The 25,734-nt window shown below is 44.6% G+C and overlaps 1 protein-coding gene across 1 annotated transcript in view; it reads right to left on the reverse strand.

The window, feature by feature from the left end:
* Positions 1–25,333, reverse strand: part of ERBB3 (erb-b2 receptor tyrosine kinase 3) — a 109,064-nt gene extending 83,731 nt beyond the window's left edge. The window contains exon 1 of the mRNA XM_087710264.1: positions 24,934–25,333. Coding sequence (XP_087566390.1) covers positions 24,934–25,018 — 85 coding nt within the window. The 5' untranslated portion in view covers positions 25,019–25,333. The remainder of the gene's footprint in view (positions 1–24,933) is intronic.
* Positions 25,334–25,734: the final 401 nt, after the last annotated feature.

Below are 25,734 nucleotides of genomic sequence, written 5' to 3' on the forward strand. Positions count from 1 at the left end.
AAAAGGAGAATCACAGATTCATTTTAGAAGCCACACCTGAATTGGGGGAGCCAGGAAGAAACTGAAAACACACTTGCAAATCAAAGTTGGAATTTATGGACAGGACCATCCAGTCGGTTGATTTTTCATCTAACAATATTCTTAATGGGGGATGGGGGGGAAGCACAACCGTAGAGTAAAATAAAACCGAGTCTCTATATAGTAAGATTTTCTCTCTCTCAATCACCCAAAGGATTTTCATTTCGGTATTTTACACAGTATCTCATTGTTAGCCTGAAGAGAGGTTTTTTTCCTTGCAAGATGAAATGGAAAGTTGTCTTTACTGTTTACTTTGTCCTTTGCCTTATCAAACAGACTATTTTATCAGTATGGACTTTATCCTGGGTTCACTTCTGAAGTACTTTTTGCTCATTTCATTCTAACCATGTCCTTAGTTTCTCAACGACCAGGTAACTTAAGCCTTACTGCATCCAGATTCACAGAGAATCAGGTGACTCACAAAGGCATTGATAATATCAAAAGCACTTGGAGCGAGCTTCAGCCCATCCATAGAAATTTGCCTGATTTAATTCTGAAATTTGAGGGGGAAACTGTATCCTGTACAGTCATAATTAGTGTTCCAAAATAAACTATTGCTTTTTTTTTATTCTGCTTTACAATTTTGTAGTTTAACCCTTCAAAAATGTTTAGTGCTGTTGCAATCCAGCCCTTGCATCATTTTCAGTGTGCCTGATTGTACTTTATCTACTTTTAACATTAGAATATTTATAGCTCAGGGTTGAACTGAGAGGTCCTTGATGCTCCCTGAGCTTGGTTGTTTTCTTGCAGATGTTACCAGTTATTAGCAAACTATATATTATCATTAGTAGTACATGATAGCTTGGTAATGAAACGTCTGTAAGAAAACAACCAAGTTCAGAGAGCACCATGGATCCCACACTTTTAATGAAGGCTGCAAATATTTTAAAAGGGAATGTATCAATGCCATTTGAACCAAGAATGCAGATCCACATCATTCAACGTCAGAGGAATCTCCAATTGAGGGCATTAATGTCAACATCCCCCAAAGTCATTAACATTTGAATAACTCACCCATTTTTTCCCCTAATGATTTCCTGGAGTCAATCAGGAGTGTAGAGACAGCCACATTGTTATCCTCTAAAGGCTCCCTATTAATATGAAAATTAACTCAGGTGTGGTAAAAACTATTAACCCAGTTTAACCATCTCGAGTGGGTAGTTGAAAAACAGATCAGAGAAGTAATATGATTTAGTGATTATTAAAGCTTTTAATCTAAGGATGAAGAAACTGGTTTAAATTCTGATGTGCCCATAACTGCTATGCCATGTTTACTACCACAATTGGCTAATTCTCATAAGTGAAGCTGCAGATTGTTTCCAAACCACAATGACCTCAAGAATTAAGAGGGAGGATGAAAAAAGCCAACTCAGGACACCAGTTCTTATTTACCATGCTCTTAAAACCACCAGCTGGTAAATCTGTCCAAATGCTATTCAGGGTTAATTCTACACTTTCTTCTCATCACATTTCAAGGGCACAAGATGGGAATATGTTCTCCCCAAATTATATTAACTTTCTTCCCTCCCTCTACCTGTTATCTGCAATCTGGCCAAGATTATAAACATGGAACTTTTTTCAGGAGGGTTAGCAATCTACTGGTCAGCTGTTTGGGGGGGAAAAAGAGCAAAGAGCTAAATTCAGCCCTATCCCTTCCTTTCTTTTTTTCTCCCCTGCCTCAAAGAGATCAAGACGTTAACTCTTTTGAAAGAGCCGGGAGTTCCTGCAGCTGTTTTGGCTTTGAGAAGAATTCAGGAGTCTCCTTGTTGTACTCAAAGGGCTCATATGTCTACAGGACAGGGCTTGAAGTGAAAACGAGAACCGAAATTCAGGTGGGCTGAAACGGGCCTTTTAGGCATTTGCCTTTCTAGGACTGGACAGGTGAAAACAGGGCTATGCACTTTCACTCATTGTGTCCAAAATTGCACCTTACCAACTGAAACGGTGAGCCTGTGGTGAGGCGCCTTTGAAAGCAATATCAGTCAAAATGAAATATAAATAGTTCAAACCGAATGGAGGATGTGAGAGGGCGAGCATTACCGTACTTTGAACACATAAATAGGTTGCTCAGGAATAAATCAGCAAGAGAATGAGGTCTATGCAGTTGAAAAAGAACTATAGAGCACTCAGGACCAGTCACTGGCCTGCAATTCAACCCCTGATTTGCAAAACAAGCAGTAGTAAGAGGGGCTTATTGTGTTCTTCTCCAAGCAGGCAGCTTGGCATCAAGTTTGGAATTTAACATCCAGAGGATCTCTACATTGGTTTAAAAACAAAAAACAAAAAGCAAGCATTGATTTCCCTAAAAATGCAGAAGGCATTTTTAGAAAACGTCAGAAATAACAAAAGCTGGACCAGGATCCAGAGAGATAGAAAAGAAGAAATATTATTCCTCACGGCTATCCTTATGTGAAATAAACAGGGCAGGAATAACAAAGAGTGGACATTTGTGTAATGTGATTAAATTGCAGAATCAGCTTCACTTTTTTGGAAGACGAGTAGAACTGCTTGGTCGGTAGACTGAAACTATCCAATGAAGCTCTGTTCCAGATGCCTCTAGCATCTGTGATGAGATGGTGGTGCCGGGTCACGAAGATTTCTTTCTGATTATGATGGTCTCCTCGTCGGATTTGTTCTCTGCAAGGTTTGCATTGTCTTCACTACTAATGTCTGCTTGGCACCAGGCAAATACGGTACTTTTTAAAAAATCTTCCACCTTTTGAAGTTACAACTTTACATAGGACTGCCCAGAATAGATGTTTCCTTGAATGGAGAGCATAACAATTAAAAGAAAGAAAGAACTTGACTCACAAGCCTTGCATGAGAAGCAAAGTTCTTCACGCACCCTTAACAACTTTGATGTTGCAAAGGCAAATCACAATAGCAATCATGAATGGACAATCCTAGGGAGGGGAGGCAAGCCTCCTCAAAATCATAACCCTTTGGCCCATTACTATTCCTCAACAGCTGCCTAGAGCAGGGCTGCTTGTCCCTGCCACCCCCAACCCCCACCCAAAGTTTTAAGGAGCCGAGAGACATTTGCTGAAAGGTTTTGCTGTCCGGCAATGAACAGTAGCTCAAGCTGTCATCTATTATCAGAAGGCCGGGCTGCTATGGTGCTTGCTATGGGTTGCGAAGGCATGTATGGAATATGGATGATATCTATGGCATGCTGCACTGATAGGGCTGCAGGGACGGAGGGGAGGAGGGGGAGACATTTCACCAGGGAAGAGGAGAGGGAGAGAACACAGCTGCTAAGCAAGGCCTGTCTCTCTTCCCCACCACCACCAAGAGATGGACAAGGCTATACATTTTGGGGGTGGGAAAGAGATGGACAGGCCACAGCCACAGGAAACTTCACACAAGACCCCTGTGCTTGAAAGATTCTTCTGTAATTCCATTTAGATCAATGACACAGAATTGCACAGACCCTCCCCAGTTTTCCTCTGGAAAATGTGATGCCTGGGGGTCTGGCAAATGGGCTGACTGATGGCCTTGTTTGGTCCTGGGAAGGCATTGCCTGGCCGGCTTTCCCACAGTTCAGGTTATCTGTTGAGGACTGCAGGTTGCACTGGGTTTTATCTCTTTGTGGTTCATTTTATATTTATATCCTCCCACCTGCTCACTGATGTGTAAAAGAAGGCAACAAACAACAAGCTATTAAATAAGCTCCCACCCCCATCAACCCACGGCAAAAAACACAAAAGTTGGGAGAGTTAAGTGCTCTCCAAAAACCAGATGAAGGTTTATGTACCGAGGGAGGAGAGAGTTCATTACAAACTCCTTGTGTCTATTTGCCCACCACTTTTCCTTCTCACCGAAAATAGGCCAATGAAGAAGAGACACAGGAAATCCCACTGGCTTTAGACAGTGAGGCTAGGAAGCTGGTCGACTCTCTGAGGTTGACAGAGGAAATTATTTACAACAGCCAAAAGCGAGTCCCTGAAGGGAGCAGGTGCCTTCCCTGGGGCTTCTGAAAGAACCAGAAATATGCAGACGTTTCAATGGCCCCCCTTGCCTCTAAATCTCTCAGAAGATGAGCCAGGCTTGGAAAGGTGGTCAGAACAGCCATGTTAACTGCACAAGAGTAAACCTTTGGGCAGACACTGGAAAACATCTCACAACTTCAGACCTTGATTGATGGGTATAAATGGTCAGGGCCTGTGAGAAGGCATTGTCCTAGGACTGCTGACTTTTCATTGGAAAGTATGGGATGAGGCTTGATGGGCCTAGGAGTCCTTGCAAGCTTGTATGTGGGAAATCTGGAGCCACAGCTGGGCAATCTATCTTAGCCTTCACCTTCCATCTGTGTGAGACTACAACTCCCAGAATTCTTGGTCCACATAGCCAAGAAGAACATGACAATCTAACACCATGATAGCGAACCTGTGGTACGCAGAGCCCTCTCTGTGGACACACGAGCCATCGCCCCAGCTCAGCTTCATGCATGCGAACCTCCCGCCAGCCAGCTGATTTTCGGGTCCCTGTCGTGCATGTGAGACACGGGCACATGGGCAGGGGTGTTTGGGGAGTGCAGGGATGTGTGCAGGCATGCACGGGGGTCACACATGCATTGCATTATGGGTGTGCATGCACACATGCACACTTTCAGCACGCAGTGATGAAAAGGTTAGCCATCACTGATCTAACACCTAAATTGGCCAAATAATTAATCTAATAGTTTCTCACATTGCTGCTAATTGGAGCAATATATCATCTCGTACGGGGGGGAGGGACTATGGGCCCTTTCTGACCTGTGGACCTCAACTCCCAGAATTCCTGAGCCAACCGATGCTGGCTCAGGAATTCTGGGAGTTGAAGTCTATGGGTTGCAAAGTGATTGTAGCTGCCTAGTCCTGATCTAATAGATGACTGGTTGATTTAAATTGAACTATTTCCTATAGGAGACACAATAGCAGGTCACTTGTCTCTACTGTTGGGTGTCCTCCCACCCTAAGTACCACACGCTGCAGATTTTGCACCTTGAATCACTTCTACTGTTCAACACTTAGGATGTATTTGGCTCACACTTCCCAGGGTTCTCAATTGGCGTGAGAGGGAACAATCTCGTGTTTTATTTCTGTTTTCAAAAACAAGTTTCTAGTCCTCACAGAGCTACCCAAACACCATTCAAAAATCAAAGAGTTACCTAAAACGAAGTGTATTTAAAAACACATTTTGCTGGTGAGCTCTGAGAAATAAATCCTCTCTTGGAGGAAGAAATGACTCAGGATGGAGAAGTCCTAAAAGATGGACCACATTCACTCAGCCCAACCCACCTCACAGGGCTGTTATAGCCGGCAAAATAGAGGAGGAAGTTGTGTTGGATATGTTCTCCGCCTTGAGTTAATTGTAAAAAAATAAGAAAAGCTGGCTACAAATATAAAGAAATAAAAAACGGAGGGAAAGTTGCAAGGGTGACCATGTTCCTGTCTTGCTTTCCCCCTCTGATGGGCAGGCCTGAAAATAAATGACCTCCCCAGCGCCTTTTCTCCTCCCATAGAAAGAAGGGACTCCCCGCTTCTCTCCAAGGAGGGGGCAACCGAGCCAAAGTGGGGTGGGGGCTCTGCTTCCTTCCCACAGTGTTGGCCTGTGCTTCTTTCCCTGTCTAGCCGGGATGGGTAGGGAAGAGGCAGGCCTTTTCGGAGCTGCAGGCCGCCCCGGGGTCCTGACCCAGAGCTCCCTCCAATTAAAAGGCTGCCATGGCTACACAATAAGGAGCCTTTATGCCCTTGCATGGAAAAGGCGTAGGGCTGCCTTTCATTTTGCTGCTGCTGCAGCAGCCCATTAGGGCCTTTTCCATAATGCCGGCTTGTCAGAGCAGCCAGAAGCCTGGAACAAAAGAGCTACAGAGACAGAAAGCCCCATGTCCCCAAATTAAAAAAAAAAAAAGAAGGGGGGGGAGGGGAGGGAGGGGAGAGAAATCCATGTTCTCAGCAGGGAAGACAGCTCCCTCCCGACTGGAGAAGCTGCCAGGGTGGCAGAGAGATGGAAATAAGCCGGAGACGGCACAAACAGCAATACTTTGGGGGGGGGGGGTGTCTTTGCTGCCATCACAGCCCAAGCAAGCTGAATTGGCTTTGTGAACTGCACTGAATTCACCCTGGTGAGAAGGGTCAGCTTGCCTAACACCAAGGGATGCTCAAGGCCGTAAAAAGATGGACTTTAAGAGGACGGCAGGTGGATGCACCCAGGGAGAGTGGAGTAAAACCTGAGCCCTTCTGCACAGGCCCCCTTGAGCTTTCTTCCCCAGATTTGGAGGGGGGGGGAGATATGTAAATCGATGCAAGCTTTCTCTGTAATTAAGAGGAAGAAAGGCTATGCATATATATGCAAATTGGGAATAAATGTGGCAAAGCTTTTCACAGTTCGGGAATTGGTATGAATGTGGGGCTTGAGCACCCACCATTCTTTCAAGGCCATAGAGAGACAGGTTAATAAAACCCATCCTTTACATTTGCAAAGGTTTTAGAAGTCTGAGTCATACCTTCAAAAAAAAAAAAAAACCTACACCAGCCCACCTGCTAAATGTCTCCTAGATGGCCCAGGGCAATTTTTAGGTAAAACCCACCACTTCTCTAGTCCTCATACAGTGCAATCTTTGCACATTCCTGTGCGGAGCTGGTATTTGCCACGTGAAACTAAGGACTGCACCAGCCACATTCCTACACGCCCAGCAACACATATCCACAAAGCCTGCCTCTGGCTACAGGGCCGCCGCCACCACTACCGTTTCCATTTTGGTCTTGTTGTCCCAACATTTTCTCTCCTCCTTTTGGGGAAAAGCTGTGCCTTGGTCTCCAGACTCTTTTCAGTCCCTCTCACCCTCTTACGGAGAAGAAAAAGGCTGCAGATTGAGGTGGTCAAGCTTGACTAAGCCAAGTTTTAAAACTCTAACAAAGAGGGATAAAGTATTTGGACAAGGAAGAGGAAAAAGAAGAGAGGCTGAATTCATGAAAATTAGCACAAAAGCAGTCACACACCCCCCCCCCAATGCTTACAGCAAAGAACTTCCCAGCAAAAGATTCTGTTCTTTCACAAAGAATTTCACAATCAGGGACAGTATTTAGAGAAGGTGCAACAATGTCTGCTGCCCTCTTCCCCATTTCCCGATGTATTTAATTATCCTATAGAAACTTAACTTTCTACTTCTGTTGATCTGGATATTTAAAATTAGCCCTGCATTTGTTTAAGATGCATTGTTTTGTCTCACAAGATGAGCTTCAACATATCCAAGGGCAGATTGTTGAGCTGGGTTTTGAAATCTTACTTTCTGTGCTACAGAATATATAGACTAACAAGAATTAGAACGGCCCTCGGAGGTCTTCTAGTCCAGCCCCATGCTCAGTCAGGAAACTTATACCATTTCTGTGTCATTCATTCTTCTGTTCTTCTCACCAATTTCACAGGGGAGGAAATGCCCAGATCCAGATCTTTCATTCTTGAGTTTTGTATGAGCTTCTTCTGTTAAAGCTAGCTGCCATGATCAATGCCAAATCAATATGGGGGCTCTGATTGGCTAGTTGAGGAATTCTGGGAGTTGAAGTCCACAAGTCTTAAAGTTGCATGTTTGGAAATCCTTTCTGACATAGAACTTTGCATTCCTAGATATCCCAAAAGGTTTGATAGCTCTATGATACATAGGTGTTTTTTTTTTGCAGAGAACAATGCTGGTAGAGGTTTACCATGGCAACATATGTCCCTTTACAAGTGAGAACTCTTTCTCACATCTTCTATACATACTTCAGGTTATAAAAGCACCTCTTTGTTAATATGCATTTATTATATTTTATCAACAGGAATAAAATGTAAAATACAGAAAACAGGAAAACATACATCCAACAGTAACAACAAAAATTGTGTACAAAAAGGAAACATCAAATAAATCTAACATTAAACATACAAAAAGATCCATCCTAGTTGGATCCTGGAAATAATTTTTTTTTTAAACCTGATAAATTCTCTTCCCCTTACATAACGAGTCTACAAATAATTATAACCTTTATCAGCCTTATTTAACAAGAAAAATGAATTATATAAACAGATTTCAGATGAGATCTCTATCTAATAATCAAATCGACCTAACATCTAATTATAATATATATTATAATATATATAAAAAAATGAAAAAGAGCAGTCAACAGGCTAACCCTCGTAACACCTTTCAACTCTACACTGCAGAGCCCGAAACAAAATTAAACCTAACCTGCATATTTCCAATCTAAAAAACAACCACCTTCTTTAATGCAGCCCACAACAATTCATGACTATATCCTCTTCCCTCCTCTTCCTTTTTCGTCTTAAGTTAACTTGCACCCATTAAATTGCAAGGCTGTGAGCAGGAACTGTCTGTGTTTAACCTTTGCACAGCACTCAGTAAAATTTCAGGTGTTTATTGAGAAATAATGACAGCGGTTGTTTGTCTTGCATGCAATATAATTGTTATTTCTGTAGGCCGAGTTCAAAGTCTGCCTTCAAGGTCCAGCCCAGGAGGCTGTGTTGACTCTTTCTGTAGGTCCTGACTAACTTCTCATCTCCAAAGCTGCAGCTCCATTTTCTATAACTCACTGGTTGCCAATGACCTCAGACTTGGCACTCAGCCATTGCCAATTGCTACTAAACAGTGCCCATCCCAGCCATGCTTTTTCCTCCTGATGCCAAATGGGACCAGCTAGGGCCATCAAAGAGAGAGAGCCACCGCCATCCTTGTCTGTGTGAATCATGCGGTTTGATTCTGCACAGGGGTTTACGGGAAGGAAGGCTCAAGAGCTGGTTGAAAGCAGCAGGCGTTTTCTGCAGTTCCTTCCGTGCAGTCAACCACGGTTCAGAGATTCACTGGTTTTCCCACAGCAACCTTGTCAGTGCAGTCAGGGTTTTTGGTGCCAAAATCCTGGTGCAGATACTGGTAGTTTAAGTTTGGCTTTTGTCGCAGGGGTGGGCTGCTAGGAATTTGCAAGGGTTTGGGAGAATCTCTAGCTAAGATTCTGTGCAGTTTGGAGAACCCCTAAATCCCGCTTCTGGCTGGCCCCGCCCACCCCTCCCCTCCCAGGAATCCCCATGCGGCCCATTTTGGATGAAGGTAAGCACAGGGTGCACATGGTGGCTTGTGGAGGGCGAAAAAGGGGGCTACTGGAAGTTTGGGAAGGCCAGAAACAGGCCTCCGGAGGCTAGGGAGGGCAAAAACGCCTCCCTCAGACTCCTGGCCTAGTCGGTGCAGGAGGCCAACTAGGCCATGCCCACCATGGCCATGCCTACACATCAATTGGGCAGAAAACCCCTTGCTAAATTTTTTGAAGCCGACCCTTATTTTTGGGTAACTTTACTGCAGCTTTCTCCAATTGGGCAACCTCCAGGGGTGTGGAAACCAATTCCCCTAATTCTCATCCATGGTAACAATAGATGAGGAGGCAGGTAGATAAGAGGAAAAGCTTCTTCGGTCACGAGGAGTAAAAAGCAGCCCCATCATTGGCTGACCTCTGCTTTGATTCATCTCTTTGGGGTTAATGTACAGGTAGGCCTTTACATACGGCCACCATTGAACCCAAAATTTCCTTTGCTAAGCAAAACAATTGTTAAGTAAGTTTTGCCCCATTTTACGATTGCTTTTGTCACAGTTGTTAAGTGAGTCATTGGAATTCTTAATTAGTTGTTAGTTGTTAAGTGAATCTGTCTTCCCCATTGACTTTGCTTGCCAGAAGGTTGCAAAAGAGGATCACATGTCTCCAGGATGCTGCAATCGTCATAAATATGAGTCAGATGCCAAGCAACCAAATTTTAATCATGTGACTGTGGGCACGCCTGCAACGGTCATTAGTGTGAAAGACGGTCATAAGTCACTTTTTTCGGTGCCATTGTAACTTTGAATGCTCACTAAAGGAACTGTTGTAAGTCGAGGGCCAACTATAATTTGAACAGAAGAAATCCCCCATAATTCTCTCCTATGTCCCCTAGAATATTTCCAGAGACTACCTGTATGAAACAAGGATGATCAGCGAAGTCATGTAGTCCATTGCTGGAGTCTCAATTGCCGAGAACTTTTGGAAGAGAATTTGCTTTCTGTCTAAGCTGCCTTTTAGTGGAAATGAAAGAAGCAGAGACGTAATTAGCGATCACTCTATTTTCCCCACATTATCAGAGGCCGCTGTGATCAGAACATGTCAACAGCTTCCTATAAGGCAGGTGGAAAAGCAAAGGCCGAGTGAATATCCAGCCATTCCCCCAACACTCCCCCCCAACCCCAGTCTGAAAAATAGAGGCTGGGAGGCAATAAACAGCTACTGGTTCCAGACTGTCCATTTGGCAAGCCTCCTACGATTTTTGAACTCCTGCAGATGTGATGATTGTAAGAAAAAAAAATAGTTTGTCCCTCCAGCTCACAAGTACTTGAGAAATAGAGTTTGCCTTTGACCCGCTTTCCTTTGATGGTACCCTCTAGATCTGTTGGTGACACATATGTCTCACCCTCTCTAGAGAGCATCAAGAAGGCAGCTGTCTGTTCAAGCACTGTCAGTGACATGGTGGAAATGCAATTGTAAGCTTGTTGGGGACAAAGAGAGACAGTTTGAAAGGGTCTGTCTATGTACGTGCATTTCTGCATTGTATCCTACCTCGTTTTCTTTAGCCTTGCTACTGTACTTTTGATGGCAGACTCGGAGGGGGGGGGAATAATACACTGGGGTAGAGGAGAATTAAAGCACCTTGTGTTTTCCTTTTAATACTCCCTAAACCTGCTCCAAATTGGGCTGATGGACTTTAGGGTGCTTATTTGCCTCTTAAATTCATGCAGCCCCACCAAAAAGGGGCTGAAATTTTAACCCTGCCCTTTCCAGTGACAGTATGGTGACTCAGAAGTCAACAAATTAACATGCAGACCAGAAAGTTTCTCAAGTCCAAGAAAAGGAGTGACAGTCATTTGGTAGTTGACTCAAGGAGTTCCTTCCTGTACAATTAAATGTGACCGTCAATTAGATGTAAAGCAGCAGACGGTTTTCCCATTAATCTCCACCCAGAGACTTTTTATACTACTAGCTTCAACATGGTTGGATTCCAAACAACTTGCTGAAGCCCTAGGCCCGTAATGGCGAACCTATGGCACACATGCCAGAGGTGGCACAGACATCCGCCTCTGTGAGCATGTGCGCAGTCACCAGCAGCTCTTCTGATTTCCGACACGCACATGCATGCCAGCCAGCTGGTCTTCGCAGGTGCCAGAGTGCCAAAAAATGGCCTGAAAAATGCCCCAAAACCAGACTGTTTTTCAGGCCTTTTGGGGGGCGTTTTCAGGCTATTTTTCAAAAAGCAACCGGAAAATGGCCTGGAAAATGGCCAAAAACAGGCATGGTCACACTGGCCAGCTAGTCTTTGGGTTTCTGGCACACACATGCATGCGCGTTCCAGTTTGGGCACTCGATGCCGAAAAGGTTCGCCATCACTGCCCTAGACAAAGCAAGACCCCTCCGATCCCTGGGTTTCCCCTAAAAATGCTTTCCAGGCCAGACCTGGAATCTTATTTGCCTGCTGTGAAGAGTGCAACATCCTCCATCTCAGTTAAGGAAATCCAGTGAAATACCAAGTTTTGTCCTCCAGCAAATCGAAACGTCTTGGAGGCTTCTGTCCAGTATCTATCGCTGATATGCAGGCAATTCACTCAGTCTACCCTTAAGACTTCAATGAGGTTTTGATAAGATTCTCCAAAAGAAAAGGAATAAAACGCCTGCAGCGCAGTTATAATACCACCTTCACTCCAACCTGGAGAAGGTAAGAAGTTCTAGGCAGGCCAAACAGTGTTTTAATCAACAAAGTCTGAATCCATCCATTTTTTTAAGCAAAATTATCTATGATGGACTCCCAGCAGTTGCCAAATTGAGAGGGAAAGCAACTCAAACTCCCTTCCACCATGACACTAGGCGTATGCTGGAAACTTTGGTTCATCTGCGTTCTCAGGACTTCCCTTGAAGTCTCAGGTCTGTTGTACAAAAAGGAGAGTTAGACATCAGAGCTATCTAGAGACCTCATATTATCAGAAGCATAAAATGCGGTGGACCTATTGGGGTCAGGCACCCTGAATTTTCACACCATGGCAAAGAAAATAATGGAAAACGAAAAGAATATGAAAAAGAGAATACAGCAAAATAGCAATTCTTGTGTGGAGAACTTCCCCTGCCCTATTTAAGCTGCAAAGGGCAACCCTTGGTCAGGAGGGAGGTGCAAGAATGTCCAAGAAGGCAAACTCTGGAAGGTATTTTTGCAAGGGCCAAGGTCAATGTTGAAAGGCCTAAAATTAGCACAGGCAGCTGCCCTGGAGGGCACAGGTGGTTGCTCCCCCACCACTTCCTCCTTTCTCATCTCAACCCCGGGAAAAAAGGCAAGCATTCAGTTTCTCCTGGTTTACCCCAGATCCTGATTAATTTTAGCACAACATAAAAGATAAAACAGAGAGAAGGAGCAGAAGACTTGTATCTTTCAAAAAGAAGTCTTGTTTCACTACGCTCATAATTTACGCCCATGGAAACAGCCAAACGCAGGTTTCCTCTCTTTTGACCTAACATACCTTAAGAGGTCGACAGTTTGGTGGTTCAAATCCCCAGTGCCACGTAACGGAGTGAGCTCCCATTATTTGTCCCAGCTTCTGCCAACCTAGCAGTTCAAAAGCATGTAAAAATGCAAGTAGAAAAATAGGGACCACTTTAGTGGGAAGGTAACAGCGTTCTGTGTGCCTTTGGTGTTTAGTCATGCCAGCCACATGACCACGGAGATGTCTTTGGACAGCGCTGGCTCTTCGGCTTTGAAAAGGAGATGAACACCTCCCCCTAGAGTCAGGAACGACTAGCACATATCTGCGAGGGGAGCCTTTACATTTACCTTTTTTACTTTTCTTTAGGGAAGGAAATGCAAATCGTTGAAATAGAGCAAGGAATCAAAAGAGAGCCTTCTTGGAAGGCTTCTTGGGAGAGCCTTCTTCAGCTTGGAGGGTTCTGGGAAGCGGGCTGAGAGCAAGGCTGACGGTGACCGGTTTCACGTACAACATTCAGCTTTCATGTGGCTTGTTTGATTTGGCTTAGATGTAGAGGGAAGCCAGCCAATAGTGACATTTAAGAAGTCATGGTTAAACAAAACGTGGGTCATTTTGGTGCGTGCATTAGATAATACAGCAATGAGTAAATAGGGTTATCACATCTGGGCATCAAAAATTGGGGTGCCTAGTCAATTGGCAGCCAAGAGATACAGAAAAAGCAGGCTGCCTGCTACCATCTAGTGGCTCGCCTGGATTTTGTGCTGCCCAGACCTGGTTGATGTAATTTAGAGTCCCTCCACGGTGAGCTTCCACAAAGTTTCTCTCTGCTCAAACTTTCAGAGCAAAGGTGGCGCAGTGGTTAAATGCAGCACTGCAGGCTACTGCTAGATCAGCAGGTCAGCGGTTCAAATCTCACCGGCTCAGGGTTGACTCAGCCTTCCATCCTTCCGAGGTGGGTAAAATGAGGACCCAGATTGTTGGGGGCAATATGCTGACTCTCTGTAAACCGCTTAGAGAGGCCTGAAAGGCCTATGAAGCGGTATATAAGTCTACTGCTATTTCACTGTCCCAGAGTTGTTCAGCGCTGGCAAGGACTTGAGAGTTCCCTCTCTTTCTCTTGCTTCCTGTCTCAAGAACTCCACTGCTTGTCTATAAAGAAACCCTGGCTAGAAATATAAGACCCATCACAGGTCTTTTCCCCCCAGAGCAGACCCTCCCTCCCATATCTTCCCTCTTGTCTTGCTGCCAATTTGGGTTGCTTCATGGCCAGCAGTCCTTGTTATTGCTGGGAGCTGTTTACTCAGCCAGCCCTACCTGTTATGAAAGGTCCCTCCACGAGTGACACAGATGGGAGGGACCGTCCTACCCAGCCTGGCTATGTCTCTCTCTGACAGCCTAAAGCCCTGTGCAGAGGAAGGACTGGGGCACGGTCCCTTGGGCAGCCCTGCCATTCTACCAGGCAGATTGGCCTGAGGAAGTCTCTGCTGAAAATTTGGAGGGGTGACAGAGAAAGCAAGCCAGGCAATCAGTGCCAGGACTCAGCCTCCTAGATTAGTGATGGCACATGCATCAGCAACCCCCCCACCTGCGCATGTGTGAGCAACCCCACTGTGCATGCACAAACAACCCCCCCCCCGCACCGCACATAGACGAGCAACCCCTGCACGGGAGGGGAATTTTCACCTTCCCCAGGCTCCGGAGGCTTTCCTAAAGCCTGGGGAGGGTGAAAACGGCCTCCCCCAGCCCTCTGGAATGCCGAAAATCAGCTGGCCCATGCGCACATGCGTGCCAGAGCTAAGGGCTGCCAAGGGCTGCCGTACCAGCAAATATGGCTCCATGTGCCACCTGTGGCATGCATGCCATAGGTTCGCCATTACGGTCCTACACTATCTGAAGTAGAGCCTTTCTCAATCCCCTACTACTCTCCCCATCCCAATTACACCTGACAGGTGTGACACATCTGGAAAAGCAGTAGGTAGAGGATGACCAACATTTACTTGTTGGTCTTAAGTAGGGGCAGGAGCTGTAGGGCGGAGGACATCCTGTATTGGGTACGGGAATCATTCTCAGGGCTGGGGATGAGAGGTTCTCTTTTGAGAGGGTCTTTGCTGAAATGGGTGTCTTCTCTAGTTCTTATTAAAATAAGGATTCGCCTGTTTAAGGGGAATTGCTGTTACTAATTGCTGTTACTTCCCTTTTCAAAGTACCTGGACTCTGCAATGTGGCAAACTAGAGGGAGGCAGAAAGGACTTGAGAGCTTGAAAAAAGGAGTTTAGCAGTTCATGTAGGGAAGACTCAGTTCCAATCCGTTGTATTTGTGCTTTCGTCTCTGGCAGAGTGGGGGTGGGCGCCCACTTCTAAAAATTATTAGAATTAAAATTCACTATTATAAAAAGGAGGGAAAACCTGCCAGAGCACTTTGCACTTTGATTCATCGGTCTTATTTTGCAACTGGCAGTTTGAAATATTGACAAGTATTTACAACTAACTGTGTTGCCCAGTTACCCTTTCTATGCACGTCCCTCTTGTCTTCAAGTAGACAGGTAAGATTTCTCTTCATCGTTTTATCCTTTTTACAGGAACTCTGAAAAGCTGGCTGGTGCTCAGAGGTGGCTCCTGGCCCTGATCACCCTTGAGGACGCTGCAGTTTTTGAGGTCTAGAAACTAGAAAATGGACACTCGAGACAGGAGTCTGGCTGCAAGAGTCCTGTTCCAATATTTAAACTGCAATCCTCTCCCCACCCCAATTCCTAAGCTCTTCCCTCATTGCCACCACATGCCCTGGATTCCCTAATGAAGAAGAGGATCATGGAAGGGATTGCTTTGCTTTGGGGGAAAGAGTGTGCAATTGAACAGCCTCTGCCTCATGCGCCCTTCAGTTCTGAGTATCCCCCTCTTAAATTTTCACTCTTGTAGGTAAGGCACAAGAACTTCAAGGCAAGTGGAGCAGTTCCATGCATCTCAAGGACCAAAACATGCCCAGCCCTCCTAACAAAAGTCTCAGAGCTGCTTCGCTCGCAGAATTGTCCATGAGATGAGTGCATTCTAGGCCAGTAGTCACCAACTGGTGGTCCGTGAACCACTGGTGGTCCATGAGAAAATTTTGGTGGTCCGCAGAAAAGTTTTTGCATTTTTTATATTGCACTAAATCAGGGATCCTCAAACTCTGTCCCCTAGGCCGGATACAGCCCGCCAACGCAATTACTCCACTCGCTGACGGGATGGGGTCCTTCAGGCACTTAACTTGGCTGCCTGTTTAGTAGCTCCAGCCCTTCCCTCCCTCCCTGGGACTCTTCAGTGAGCGGTGTGCGAAACTTCGGCTCAGCTCAAAAAAACAGAGTGTGCAAGGAGCCGATCTAGCATCCGGGCTGGCTACAAGACAAACATTCATTCTTGACCGCATTTGAGATTTCTGTGTCCTATGTCCTGCAATGGACAGCAAACTTAGGGTTGATCCTGGGCGCTTCTCTCTGCTAACAGACGGCCAAGCTAAGTGCCTGAAGGACCCTATCCCGTCACTAATTCATATTAGTGGTCCACAGAATTTAAAATTATGAATTTAGGGTCCCTGAGGTCCAAAAGGTTGGTGACCCCTGTTCTAGGCTGTTTCTCCAGCAAGATGGCTAGATCGCATTTAGACCTGTACGAAAGGCTGTTTCTCTCCAGGGAATCATCCCAGCCAGCGAAAACCATTTTGCTGGCACAAGACCTGCTAATTATTTCTTTAAATTTTATCAGTTATAGCTTCCTGGCATCCACAATCAAGTTCCAGTGAAGGTAAACACTACCGTTGTGAATTCACTGAACTCTTCTCATTTTTCATATGAAACACCAAGCGTGAGAGCTAAGATCTTTAGTCCTGTTTAACTTAGCAAACAAGAAAAGGCATTCTCTGGCAACAAAGAGGTCTTTAATCTTGGAGAGACAAACTCAGTCTGAGCTAGAAACTGGAGGCATTCCAATGAGAAACAAACGTATCTGAGAAATAACTGCCTCTGTGGACCACTACTATCTCTTGAACATCTTCCTCTCAGCCCATAGATCTCCTCTTCCTCCTCCAGACAAATACATATGTACAACACAAACACTTAAAGAGACAAACATACAAACCCAAACTTAAACATGCCTTATCAAGAACCTGAAGTCAGAATGTGGTTGGGTTGTCTTTGATTATTATGATATCAAATTCCACCCATTGTGTTTAACATTGGGCAAAAAGAGTTTGTCTTGAACAGCATACCTTTGCATTTCTGCCTGAGAAATCCAGTTTCTAGAGCCAGCTTGGTATAGTAGTTGAGGCCATCAGCTCTGGATTTGCTTTAGACCAAAGACAGTTGGGTAACCTTGGGCCAGTCCCTGTCAGTCCTAGGAAGCAGCCAAGGGCAACTGAAAAATGGTGCCAATAAAACTGCAGGGACTAGTCCTGGTAGTTGCCAGGAGTTCAAAACTAACTTAACAGGGGACACAGAGAGAGGAAGGGGGGGGGGGAGAGAGAGTTGAATCTGTAGCAAATGAAAGCAGATGCATTATTAGGTTTCACTATTGCTTATTTTGCACTCCAATATCTCCTAAATTGTTTTGCCAGATGGATGTAAATTTAGAAAAAGGGGCAGCATCCCTTGAAGCCACTCTGCAGTCTCGGACAAGGGTGTCAAACTCGATAGCATTGCGGGCCGAATCTGAGCCAGGGTGGGCGTGGCCTGTGTGGGCCGTATCCGGGTCACTAGTTTCACAGGCCTGGTCTAGGAGAAAGGGTAATCTAAATCAGTGACACCATAGACTGTGGGAGGCTTTTAAGCATCTGCTTTCCCTTTCCTGGGGACATGAGGCTTGACTCACTTGCTAATGATGGGGATTGGAGTTGAGGGTTTGCCTGGGCCAGTGCATTTTATTTGCTCTTGCTCAGAGTTTGATTGCAGGGTGACCTGCCGAGAAGGAATTGGGAGCAAACACAGTTGGGAGGAACTGGGTGCAGTTGACTTGCAAGTGCGTCCCTAACTAAGATACAATCATTGGACAAGAATTTTGAAAAAAGGACCTTCGTAGAAATGCTTAGGTCTATTAACAGAGCAGGGAATGGCTAGAAAAGCAAAAACTGTGTTCCATCTTAAGAGCTGTACTCCTTAAAAAGGGTTCTTTCTGGAATGGAAAAAATACAACACACTTTGGAAGTGTGAACACCGAGAGGCTGATAACTGGAAAGAGCAATGCTGAGAGGAAGAGAGTGCTAAGGAGATATTGGGACAGGGCTTCAGGGGAGCTGAGATGGATTTCATAACCTTCGGATCAAGATAGGATGTCCTTGGAGAGGCTACATTTTAACCTAGGACAAGGGGTCTCCAAACTTGGTTACTTTGTGACTTGTGGACTTCAACTCCCAGAATTCTCTAGCCAGCATGGAATTGAAGTCCGCAAGACTAAAGTTGCCACGTTTGAAGGCCCCTGAGCTAGAAGAGTTAGAATGAGTCCAAATAACAGCCAAAGGGAATTCATGGATGAGGTCAGGCTTTATAATTTAATGAGTATTTTGATTTGCATCTTAAGCAATGCATGCAAGGTATAAACCAAACCCCTTATTTGCAACTGGGTGGCACATTTAAAAATAAAAAATGCAGGCACTTAAATGCAGGCAACTCAAAAGTGCAACTCCACTTTTATCTTAATCCCAGGTGGATCATGTTCAGTGTATCATTTTTGGATATCATCTTCCCAAAGTAAATGGGAGTAAGAAATCACATTCTGCGTTAAGCCGAAGAAAACATCAAGGCATTAGAATGATCGTGTTGGTAGAGAGTTTATAAATGCGACTCTGGAAAAAGTTGTTTTCTCATAAAATGGAGCTCGCTCAGAAACTGAAATACACCAAGTAAATGAGATGAAGAGTGTGAAGTAGAGGAGAGAGGTAAGGGAAGAAGAGAGGGATAGGAGAGAGGGCGGGGAGGGGGGAAGAGGAGGAGAGAAAGGAGGACTGAAAAGGGGAGAGAGGAGAAGGAGAGAGGAAGGGGAAGTAGAGAAGAGAAGGGTGACAGAGAGAAGAAAGGAGGTAGGGAGGGGGAGGAGAGAGGGAGAAGAAAGTGACAAATGTGGTGTATGGAGAGCAGAAGAGCCAGTAATTGTTTTGGGGAGTTGATGGTAAGTTGAATTGATGTAAACATTTAATAATACAATACGATGTTGGCTATGTAATAATATACATGAAAAAATAAAAAACTTTATTTAAAAAAGTTGTTTTCTGTGCATTTAAATGTATGAAAGATACCAGGAAACCTATCTAAGTGCATTTATCAAAATATTGTTTCAGGTGAAACTTCTTGTTATTGTTAAAGGAAAGTGTTTAGGCCATTGTTTGAGAGCAGAATTGTGATTCAAGGACTCTAAAAGCAGCTTTGGTTTCTCCCTACTCCCAGTTTGTCTCAGGCAGGTGTGTATATGCTTTGAACTGGGCCTACTGAAGAAGGGGAGGGTTCCTCCCTGTTGTTCCGACAGGCACTGTTTGTTTTTCTCTCCATTTGACAATCACAGTGGCATACAAGGGGAAAGCAATTAGCAGAGGTCAAGAATGTTGACACAAAACTGGTTCCAAGCAACCAGGGAAACCCTGCCTCTATTATAAACCAGGGAGAGGCGAGCAAGAGGGCTCATTAGTATAAACCCTGTTTGCAAAAACATAAACAAAGTTCACTGCACTTGTCCTCCAGCTGCCACCAGACCCTGCGAAAGAAGAGATCAGCTCATTAACCCAGGGAGAAGGAGAACGAGAAGGAGAATTAGGAGGAGAAAGAGGGAGGGAGAGAGGGAGGGAGGAAAGGAGGAGATAAATGAGAAAGAGGAGATGAGGAAGGAAGGAATGAAGGAAGGAAAGAGATAAATGAGAAAGAGGAGATGAGGAAGGAAAGAAGAGATAAACGAGAAAGGAGATGAGGAAGGAAGGAGATAAACGAGAAAGACAGGGATGAGGAAGGAAGGAAGGAAGGAGATAAATGAGAAAGACAGGAGATGAGGAAGGACGGAGATAAATTAGAAAGGCAGGAGATGAAGAAGGAAGGAAGGAAGGAAGGAAGGGAAGGAAGGAAAGAAGGAAGCCAAGGAGGTTTGGTGGGATTTTTGACAAATTAGGAAGATTTTACAAAGCTACCTATCCTGACCAGTCTACTTCTGGAATCATTCCCATAACAAGCAAGCAGAAGAAGTTCTGAAGGGGAGACCTGGACTACCATTCTCTAACGCTGGCTGCAAAAACAGGCACAGCTACAGGCACGCAGAAAAGGCGCCTTCCCTTAAAAGTGCAGCTGCCTCTCTATCTGATGACTTAATCACTTAGCTGTTTAAGGGGTGAATCGCTGATGAAGACGTGTATCACAGCACAAGGCAAAGATTTAGGTAAAAATGTCACCAAAAATCAAGCTCTGCATCAACATGAAATACCAAATCAAGCAGTTACAGGGAAGGGGAGGGAACACATCTAGTTTTAATTTTTAATGAACACCTGTTTGCAAGGCTTGAACTAAAACACACTTATGCCTTGGTATTAGCCATCTTCTGGGTTCTGTGCATAATTCAGGTGAAAAACAGATACCAGCAAGTGTACTTGTGGTGCAAATGACAAGCAAGAATCACATTATGATGAGCAAAATGCTTAGTAAAAAAAAAAAGACTATTAGGAAAAATCGCGTTCAAAAGTGCAAACATTAACAGAAACACACATGGCACACACATATATACACACCTTTTCAGGCACATTTTAAAAAGCCTGTGCATTATTTAGAAAGCTTAAAAGGAAGCACTTTAATTGGAGCAGCAGAGATACTGTTTGGTGGGGATAACCGTTTCTGGATTTCCACTAATAAGGGATACAAATACAAAATAATGTTATCTCTGTAGTTTTGTGTCTTTGTATTTTCCTATTTCCCTTCACTAGTTTTATCCCTCCTTGCATCTTATGTTTATGCTGCTTTGTTACTTTGGAATGTGTAGCTTATTTACCCATTAGGTATTTTGCTGGGGAAGTAAGCCTTTGTGAGAATACTTTTTTAAAAAAAAAAATTCCTGTTCGATTTGAGCTAAATCAGCTGTTATCATTTCACACACACCCCTTCTCATTTATACAATGCTTTATTATCAGAAGAGGTTCTAATAGACAGGCTATGTCTGGCTTGGAGATACTCAATTATCAAGGTCATAGTTGTCCCAAAGATACTTTTCCAAAAAGTAACTGGACTTTCTTGGATCTCCCCAGCCTAATATTTCTCTTCTCATCCAAGAAGCTTCTTTAGTTCTAAAGCAGAGGCCTTCAAACTTGGCAACTTTAAGACTTGTGGACTTCAACTCGTTAGCTGACTGGAGAATTCTGGGAGTTGAAGTCTTAAAGTTGCCAAGTTTGGGGACCCCTGTTCTAAAGAAACGTTAGGAGAAAAAAGAACCCAAGAAAGACCAATCGCCTTTTGTAAAAGCAACTTTGGGATGGGCTGTGTCGGATACATGGACAAACAGGTAGGACCACTCTAAGCATCTCTTAGAAACAGCCTTAAAGGAGCAAGGAAGCACCATAAGAGACAAGCCCATCAGCAGATGCAAATGAGAGTTCAGGTCAACTCAAGCCATTGATGTAATTGATGAACTCAAGCCAACAATTTCGTTTCTCACTTCTCATCTGTTCCCTTTATCTGAGGTTTCCATAGGGCACAGGGCAAAAAAAAAGCCAAGATGGTTGCCATGACAGAGCAAGCAAAGTTCCACATTAAAAAAAATAGACCTTCGATGGTCTATTCTAACTCAATCATGCCCTACAGAGACGCTACTACCTGCTTGGCAGTTGGCTACAGGCAACCACCAAGTGTTGGTTGTGATTTAATGCATTGCTTTTCAGCTGAACACGATGCACTTGACAGTTTGTTAATCCATTAATCCCTCAATTAAGAAAGCAAAAACATATCGGCAGCATTCCTGGGAGGATGATGTCCCTTTACTCCTCAGTTAGATGGGAAGAAATGAGTTTTGAAGGGAGCTGGATTCTGGAGGACCAGGACAAAGGAGGGAGACCCAGTGACACACACACACACACACACAGCCCTCCCCTTCCTTCCTGGGGGCATTTTTGCAAGTGGAGAAATGTTCCAAATCTGTCTGCAATGGAAGTCAGGCTGGGGCTAATCGGATGAGTGCCTCCCAGATTTGCATCCTAATTAAACTTGAATGCTTGCAATTCCATTTCAGCTCACAACCCTCCGAGCTTGGCCAAACTAGCAGCTGGCTTCTCTGGACCCTCCTTTTTAAGAATTGTTGTTTTCTATATTTCAAGCACCAGGAATGTGTCAAAGTAAAACAGACTTTCAAGTTTAGATAGGAGGAGGAGGAGGAGGAGGAGAAATAAAGTGGCCTTCTGAGAGACTGGCCTCGGTTTGAGAATTAAAGTTTTGCTATTCGAGGTGGAGTAGGTAAGGATGGCTGCCCCTCTTAAATACTTCGCCATCCAAAGCCACTCAGGTATTTTGGCACCTGAAAGAGAATCCCTCTTCCCTTTTCTAGCAGCAGGTACATATAGGTAATCTTTGTTTAGGGACCAACTCATTTAGCAACTGTTCAAAGTTAGGACAGTGATGAAAAAAATAACTTCACAACTATTTCTTGTATTCACAATCTTCACAAATCTGCAAAGTTAAAGAAAGCTGACGTAGGATCATAAGCACAGTTGCAGTTTCACTTAGCAACTACTTCACTTAAACACTGAGTTGCCATTCCAATTGTGGTCGCTAATTGAGGACCTAAAAAACCCTCAAAGTCCTGATGATGTATTCTTGTCCCACATGGAGTTTCTAACCCAGACACCCAAGATCAGCCCTCTCAGTTATGATCTCATTCTGCCAAAGGTAGAGAAGTCTCAGAGAGAGATGTTGAAATGATTTTCTGTCTGCCATAATTCCTTCATTGTAAGGAAAGTTGTTTTCTCTCTGGTTTTAGTTATTTTCTGTATCTTTTTGGAAAGGAAAACTGGGTTTTTGGTAACCCGAAAGGTAGATATTACAAATGTTTGCTTCATTGGGAAATACTTTAGTGATTCAAGCATAATTTATTATGGCTGTGCAATTATTTCATTCAGACATTTGGATTTGAAGATAATTCAATTAAAACAATGATTTGATTTTTTCCCCCAAATTGTATTCCAAACCGTTTAAACCATCAAACTACATCAGACATCAATTTGGAAAAAAAAAAAAGGGTCATTTAAGACACTGGCATATGTACAAGCATGTTTTTTCCAAAGGCCGGTCAGGATCAAACTGATTTTCTCAATCAATTCCAAAATTTGGTAATCCAGTGGATCTGACTTTCTTGGTTTGGTTCTGAAATCTTCACAATCTGGAGACTGACTGGTGAAGCCAGTTTATCAGTTTGAGGAAATCATCTACAATCTGGAAATGTAAGTTGAGAAAATAAGAATGGTCATGGTGGCTGGGAATGATGGGAATCATGCCTTAGGTGCCCAAAGGGAGTAAAATATTCAAAAGGAGGAAAGTTACGTCTTGTGTCTTTACGTCCAGAATCTAAGGAAGAAAGGCACCTATGAAGTTGTACAATGTCTAGATGGCATGATTAACCTTCTGAATAGTATCTGTTTAAACAATCTCCCCCTTATTACTGACGGTTGGTGTAAGAAGCCATAAAACAAGACCCAGTGGACTTAGCTCTTCGCCAATCAAACCCTTTCCTTTCTTACTGGTGTCTGTTTATTCTTATCATCAGCACCTTCCTCCCCACTATGCAGACAGCTTAGTCTGAGTCAGGGTTTGCAAAATAAGTTTTCCCTCTCCTTTCGGTGATGCAACTCAGCAGTGGATGATGGGAACGCTGAAAGTTTCTAAGAAGTCCTCATACAAGGAGATGCGACTTAATCAGAAGCCTCCTCTGCATAATTTGTACACAGGCAGTATCTAGGAGGTTGGTGAAAGCCCATCGCATCCCTTCCACAAACATTTCTTACATTTGACTATATTTTATTGTAATGTGTAAATTTTTGTCTATATTTTTCTTAGGGTGTTTTGATGTTTTTATTCATGTCATCTCCCTTGATTGTCAAAGAAACAGAAATGCCACAGTACCAATCCAATAAATTTCCTGCTTTCTTGAGAGAAAAGTTTGTCCCTGCTTTTTGATTTTTTTAAAAACTCCTTTAAATAGTTTATGAATACAGGACCTCTGGGAAGTGTCCACCCCATCTAACTATCAATTTCTTTTTGCCTCTCTTAATATCAGCCAAGATGCCTAGCCAAAGCATATTTTTCTTCTTCAGCTAGTCTGGGCACATAGATCCTATCGAAGCTGCAATTGAAAATACCATTTATAGTTTGAATATACTACAAAATAGTATATGTCTGTGCATGTGATTTTTTTTTTCCTCAGAAAAATTTAAATGTTTACGGCTGTCAAAAGTATTCTGGAAAACAAGTTTACTAAGGATAACAGTAATAGATCTGAGCAAAATTTAATCTATAAAAAAAGTTCAAAATCACTTGCAAACCAGACTTTATGACTTCTAATCTCAGTTGTACAGTATAAGAGGTTTCGGTTATTTAAGTTATATGTGGGCCGTAATGGAAGAGTAAACGCTCTCTGTGCATGCTCTGAGACACTCGTGAATTTTTCGCTGGTACAAGTGAAGGCGCTAGAAACAAGCCGGGGGTTCTTCACGGCTTTTGACTAATGCCCTAATAACCCTCCCTCCCCACCCACCCACCTCCGGTAAAGAAAACTCCGCGAAGCCCAGCCCTTCGCCGCCTTTCACGCCGAGAACGATTTAGGCGACGAAGCCGGTGAAACCACATTTCCCAAATTCCTCTGCCTTTCAGTTTTGCCTTTCCCTTCGCGGGATTTGGGGATACCCCGCGTTTCCTCCTAAAGCCCGCCGACTCAGCCGGCGATCTAGCTTCCCAAAGTGACAGAAACGCACAAACTCAACTCAAACTCAACTCAACCTAAACCATTCGCCCCCGCTCCCTCCGATGGGAAAAGTGGTGGTGGTGGGGTGTCCTAGGAGGGAGACAAACAGGTTTTGCCTCGCGGCGGCGGCAGCAACACGCAGGTTCAAAGGCGTCGGTCGTTGAGGCGAAACTCTCGCACGCTTCCCCTTCCCGGCCGCTGACAAAACACGAGAAAACTTTCCTTCCCGATCCCCAGGGAGCGAGCGAGCGAGCCAGCATCTCGCCCGCGTTCAACACGCCCACAGCTTCAGATCCTGTTGGGGGCTAAAACAGACCCTCGATCGCCTAGGTTGCAAAAGGGCCATTCCTCCGCGCGATCCCGCTCACAAGCCACCCGAGGCCGCGGAGCGCAAGAGGCGAGCTTACCTGCTTGAGAACCTGCCGAGCGGACGCTCCACCAGAGGAGCAGCGTTAGCGCGGGCAGGCAGCTCCGGATCTGGCGCTTCTTCATGGTTTCGGGTGTTGTGAACTGGAGGAGAGAGAGCCCCGTTTCTCCCGGCGGCGCGCGCGGGATCCCGGGCTACAGCATTCCGCTTTGGGATGGGAAAGACGGAGCAAGAGGAGAAGCACCTGATCCAGACCCCAGGCGGACGAGTCAGCTTTGACCGGGGGGGCGATCACTTGCTTCTTTCCTGCTTCATGGGGGTCTTTGGAGAATCCCCCTCCGCCGGCGCCTCTTTTTTTTCTTCTCGCCCACCTCCCAAAGTGGCCAATTCTCCCCTACCGGAGCCACAAACTCCGGCTCGTAGCGCTTTGATCTGTTTTACTCCACAGCACAACTCACAAATTACACACACTTCATTCACGAGAAGCTCGGGCCTCATTGGCCGGGGCTGCGCCGCGCTCCGGCCAATCAGAGGACAAGCGAGAGAACTCCGGAACGAGGAATGGAAAGCGGAGATTTGTTTTGAGAAGGAGAAAGCGCGCGCGCGAGAAAGAGAAAAGTCGATGCCGGCTAGCAGCTTGTCCGACCGTCTCTGTTGCGATAGATTTAACAGATTTAACAGATTAACAGAGTTGGAAGGGACCTTGTAGGTCATTGTAGCCCAAACAGGAGGCCCTACACCATTTCTGACAGATGGCAGTCCAATCTCTTCTTGAAAGCCTCCAGTGATGAAGCTCCCACCACTTCTGAAGGCAACTTCTGTTCCATGGATTGATTGCTCT

This window comes from Thamnophis sirtalis, unplaced genomic scaffold (genome assembly GCF_051295495.1).
Source record: "Thamnophis sirtalis isolate CommonGarterSnake01/CBP01778 unplaced genomic scaffold, rThaSir2_p1.2 scaffold_3, whole genome shotgun sequence".
NCBI classification, from domain to species: Eukaryota; Metazoa; Chordata; class Lepidosauria; order Squamata; family Natricidae; genus Thamnophis; species Thamnophis sirtalis.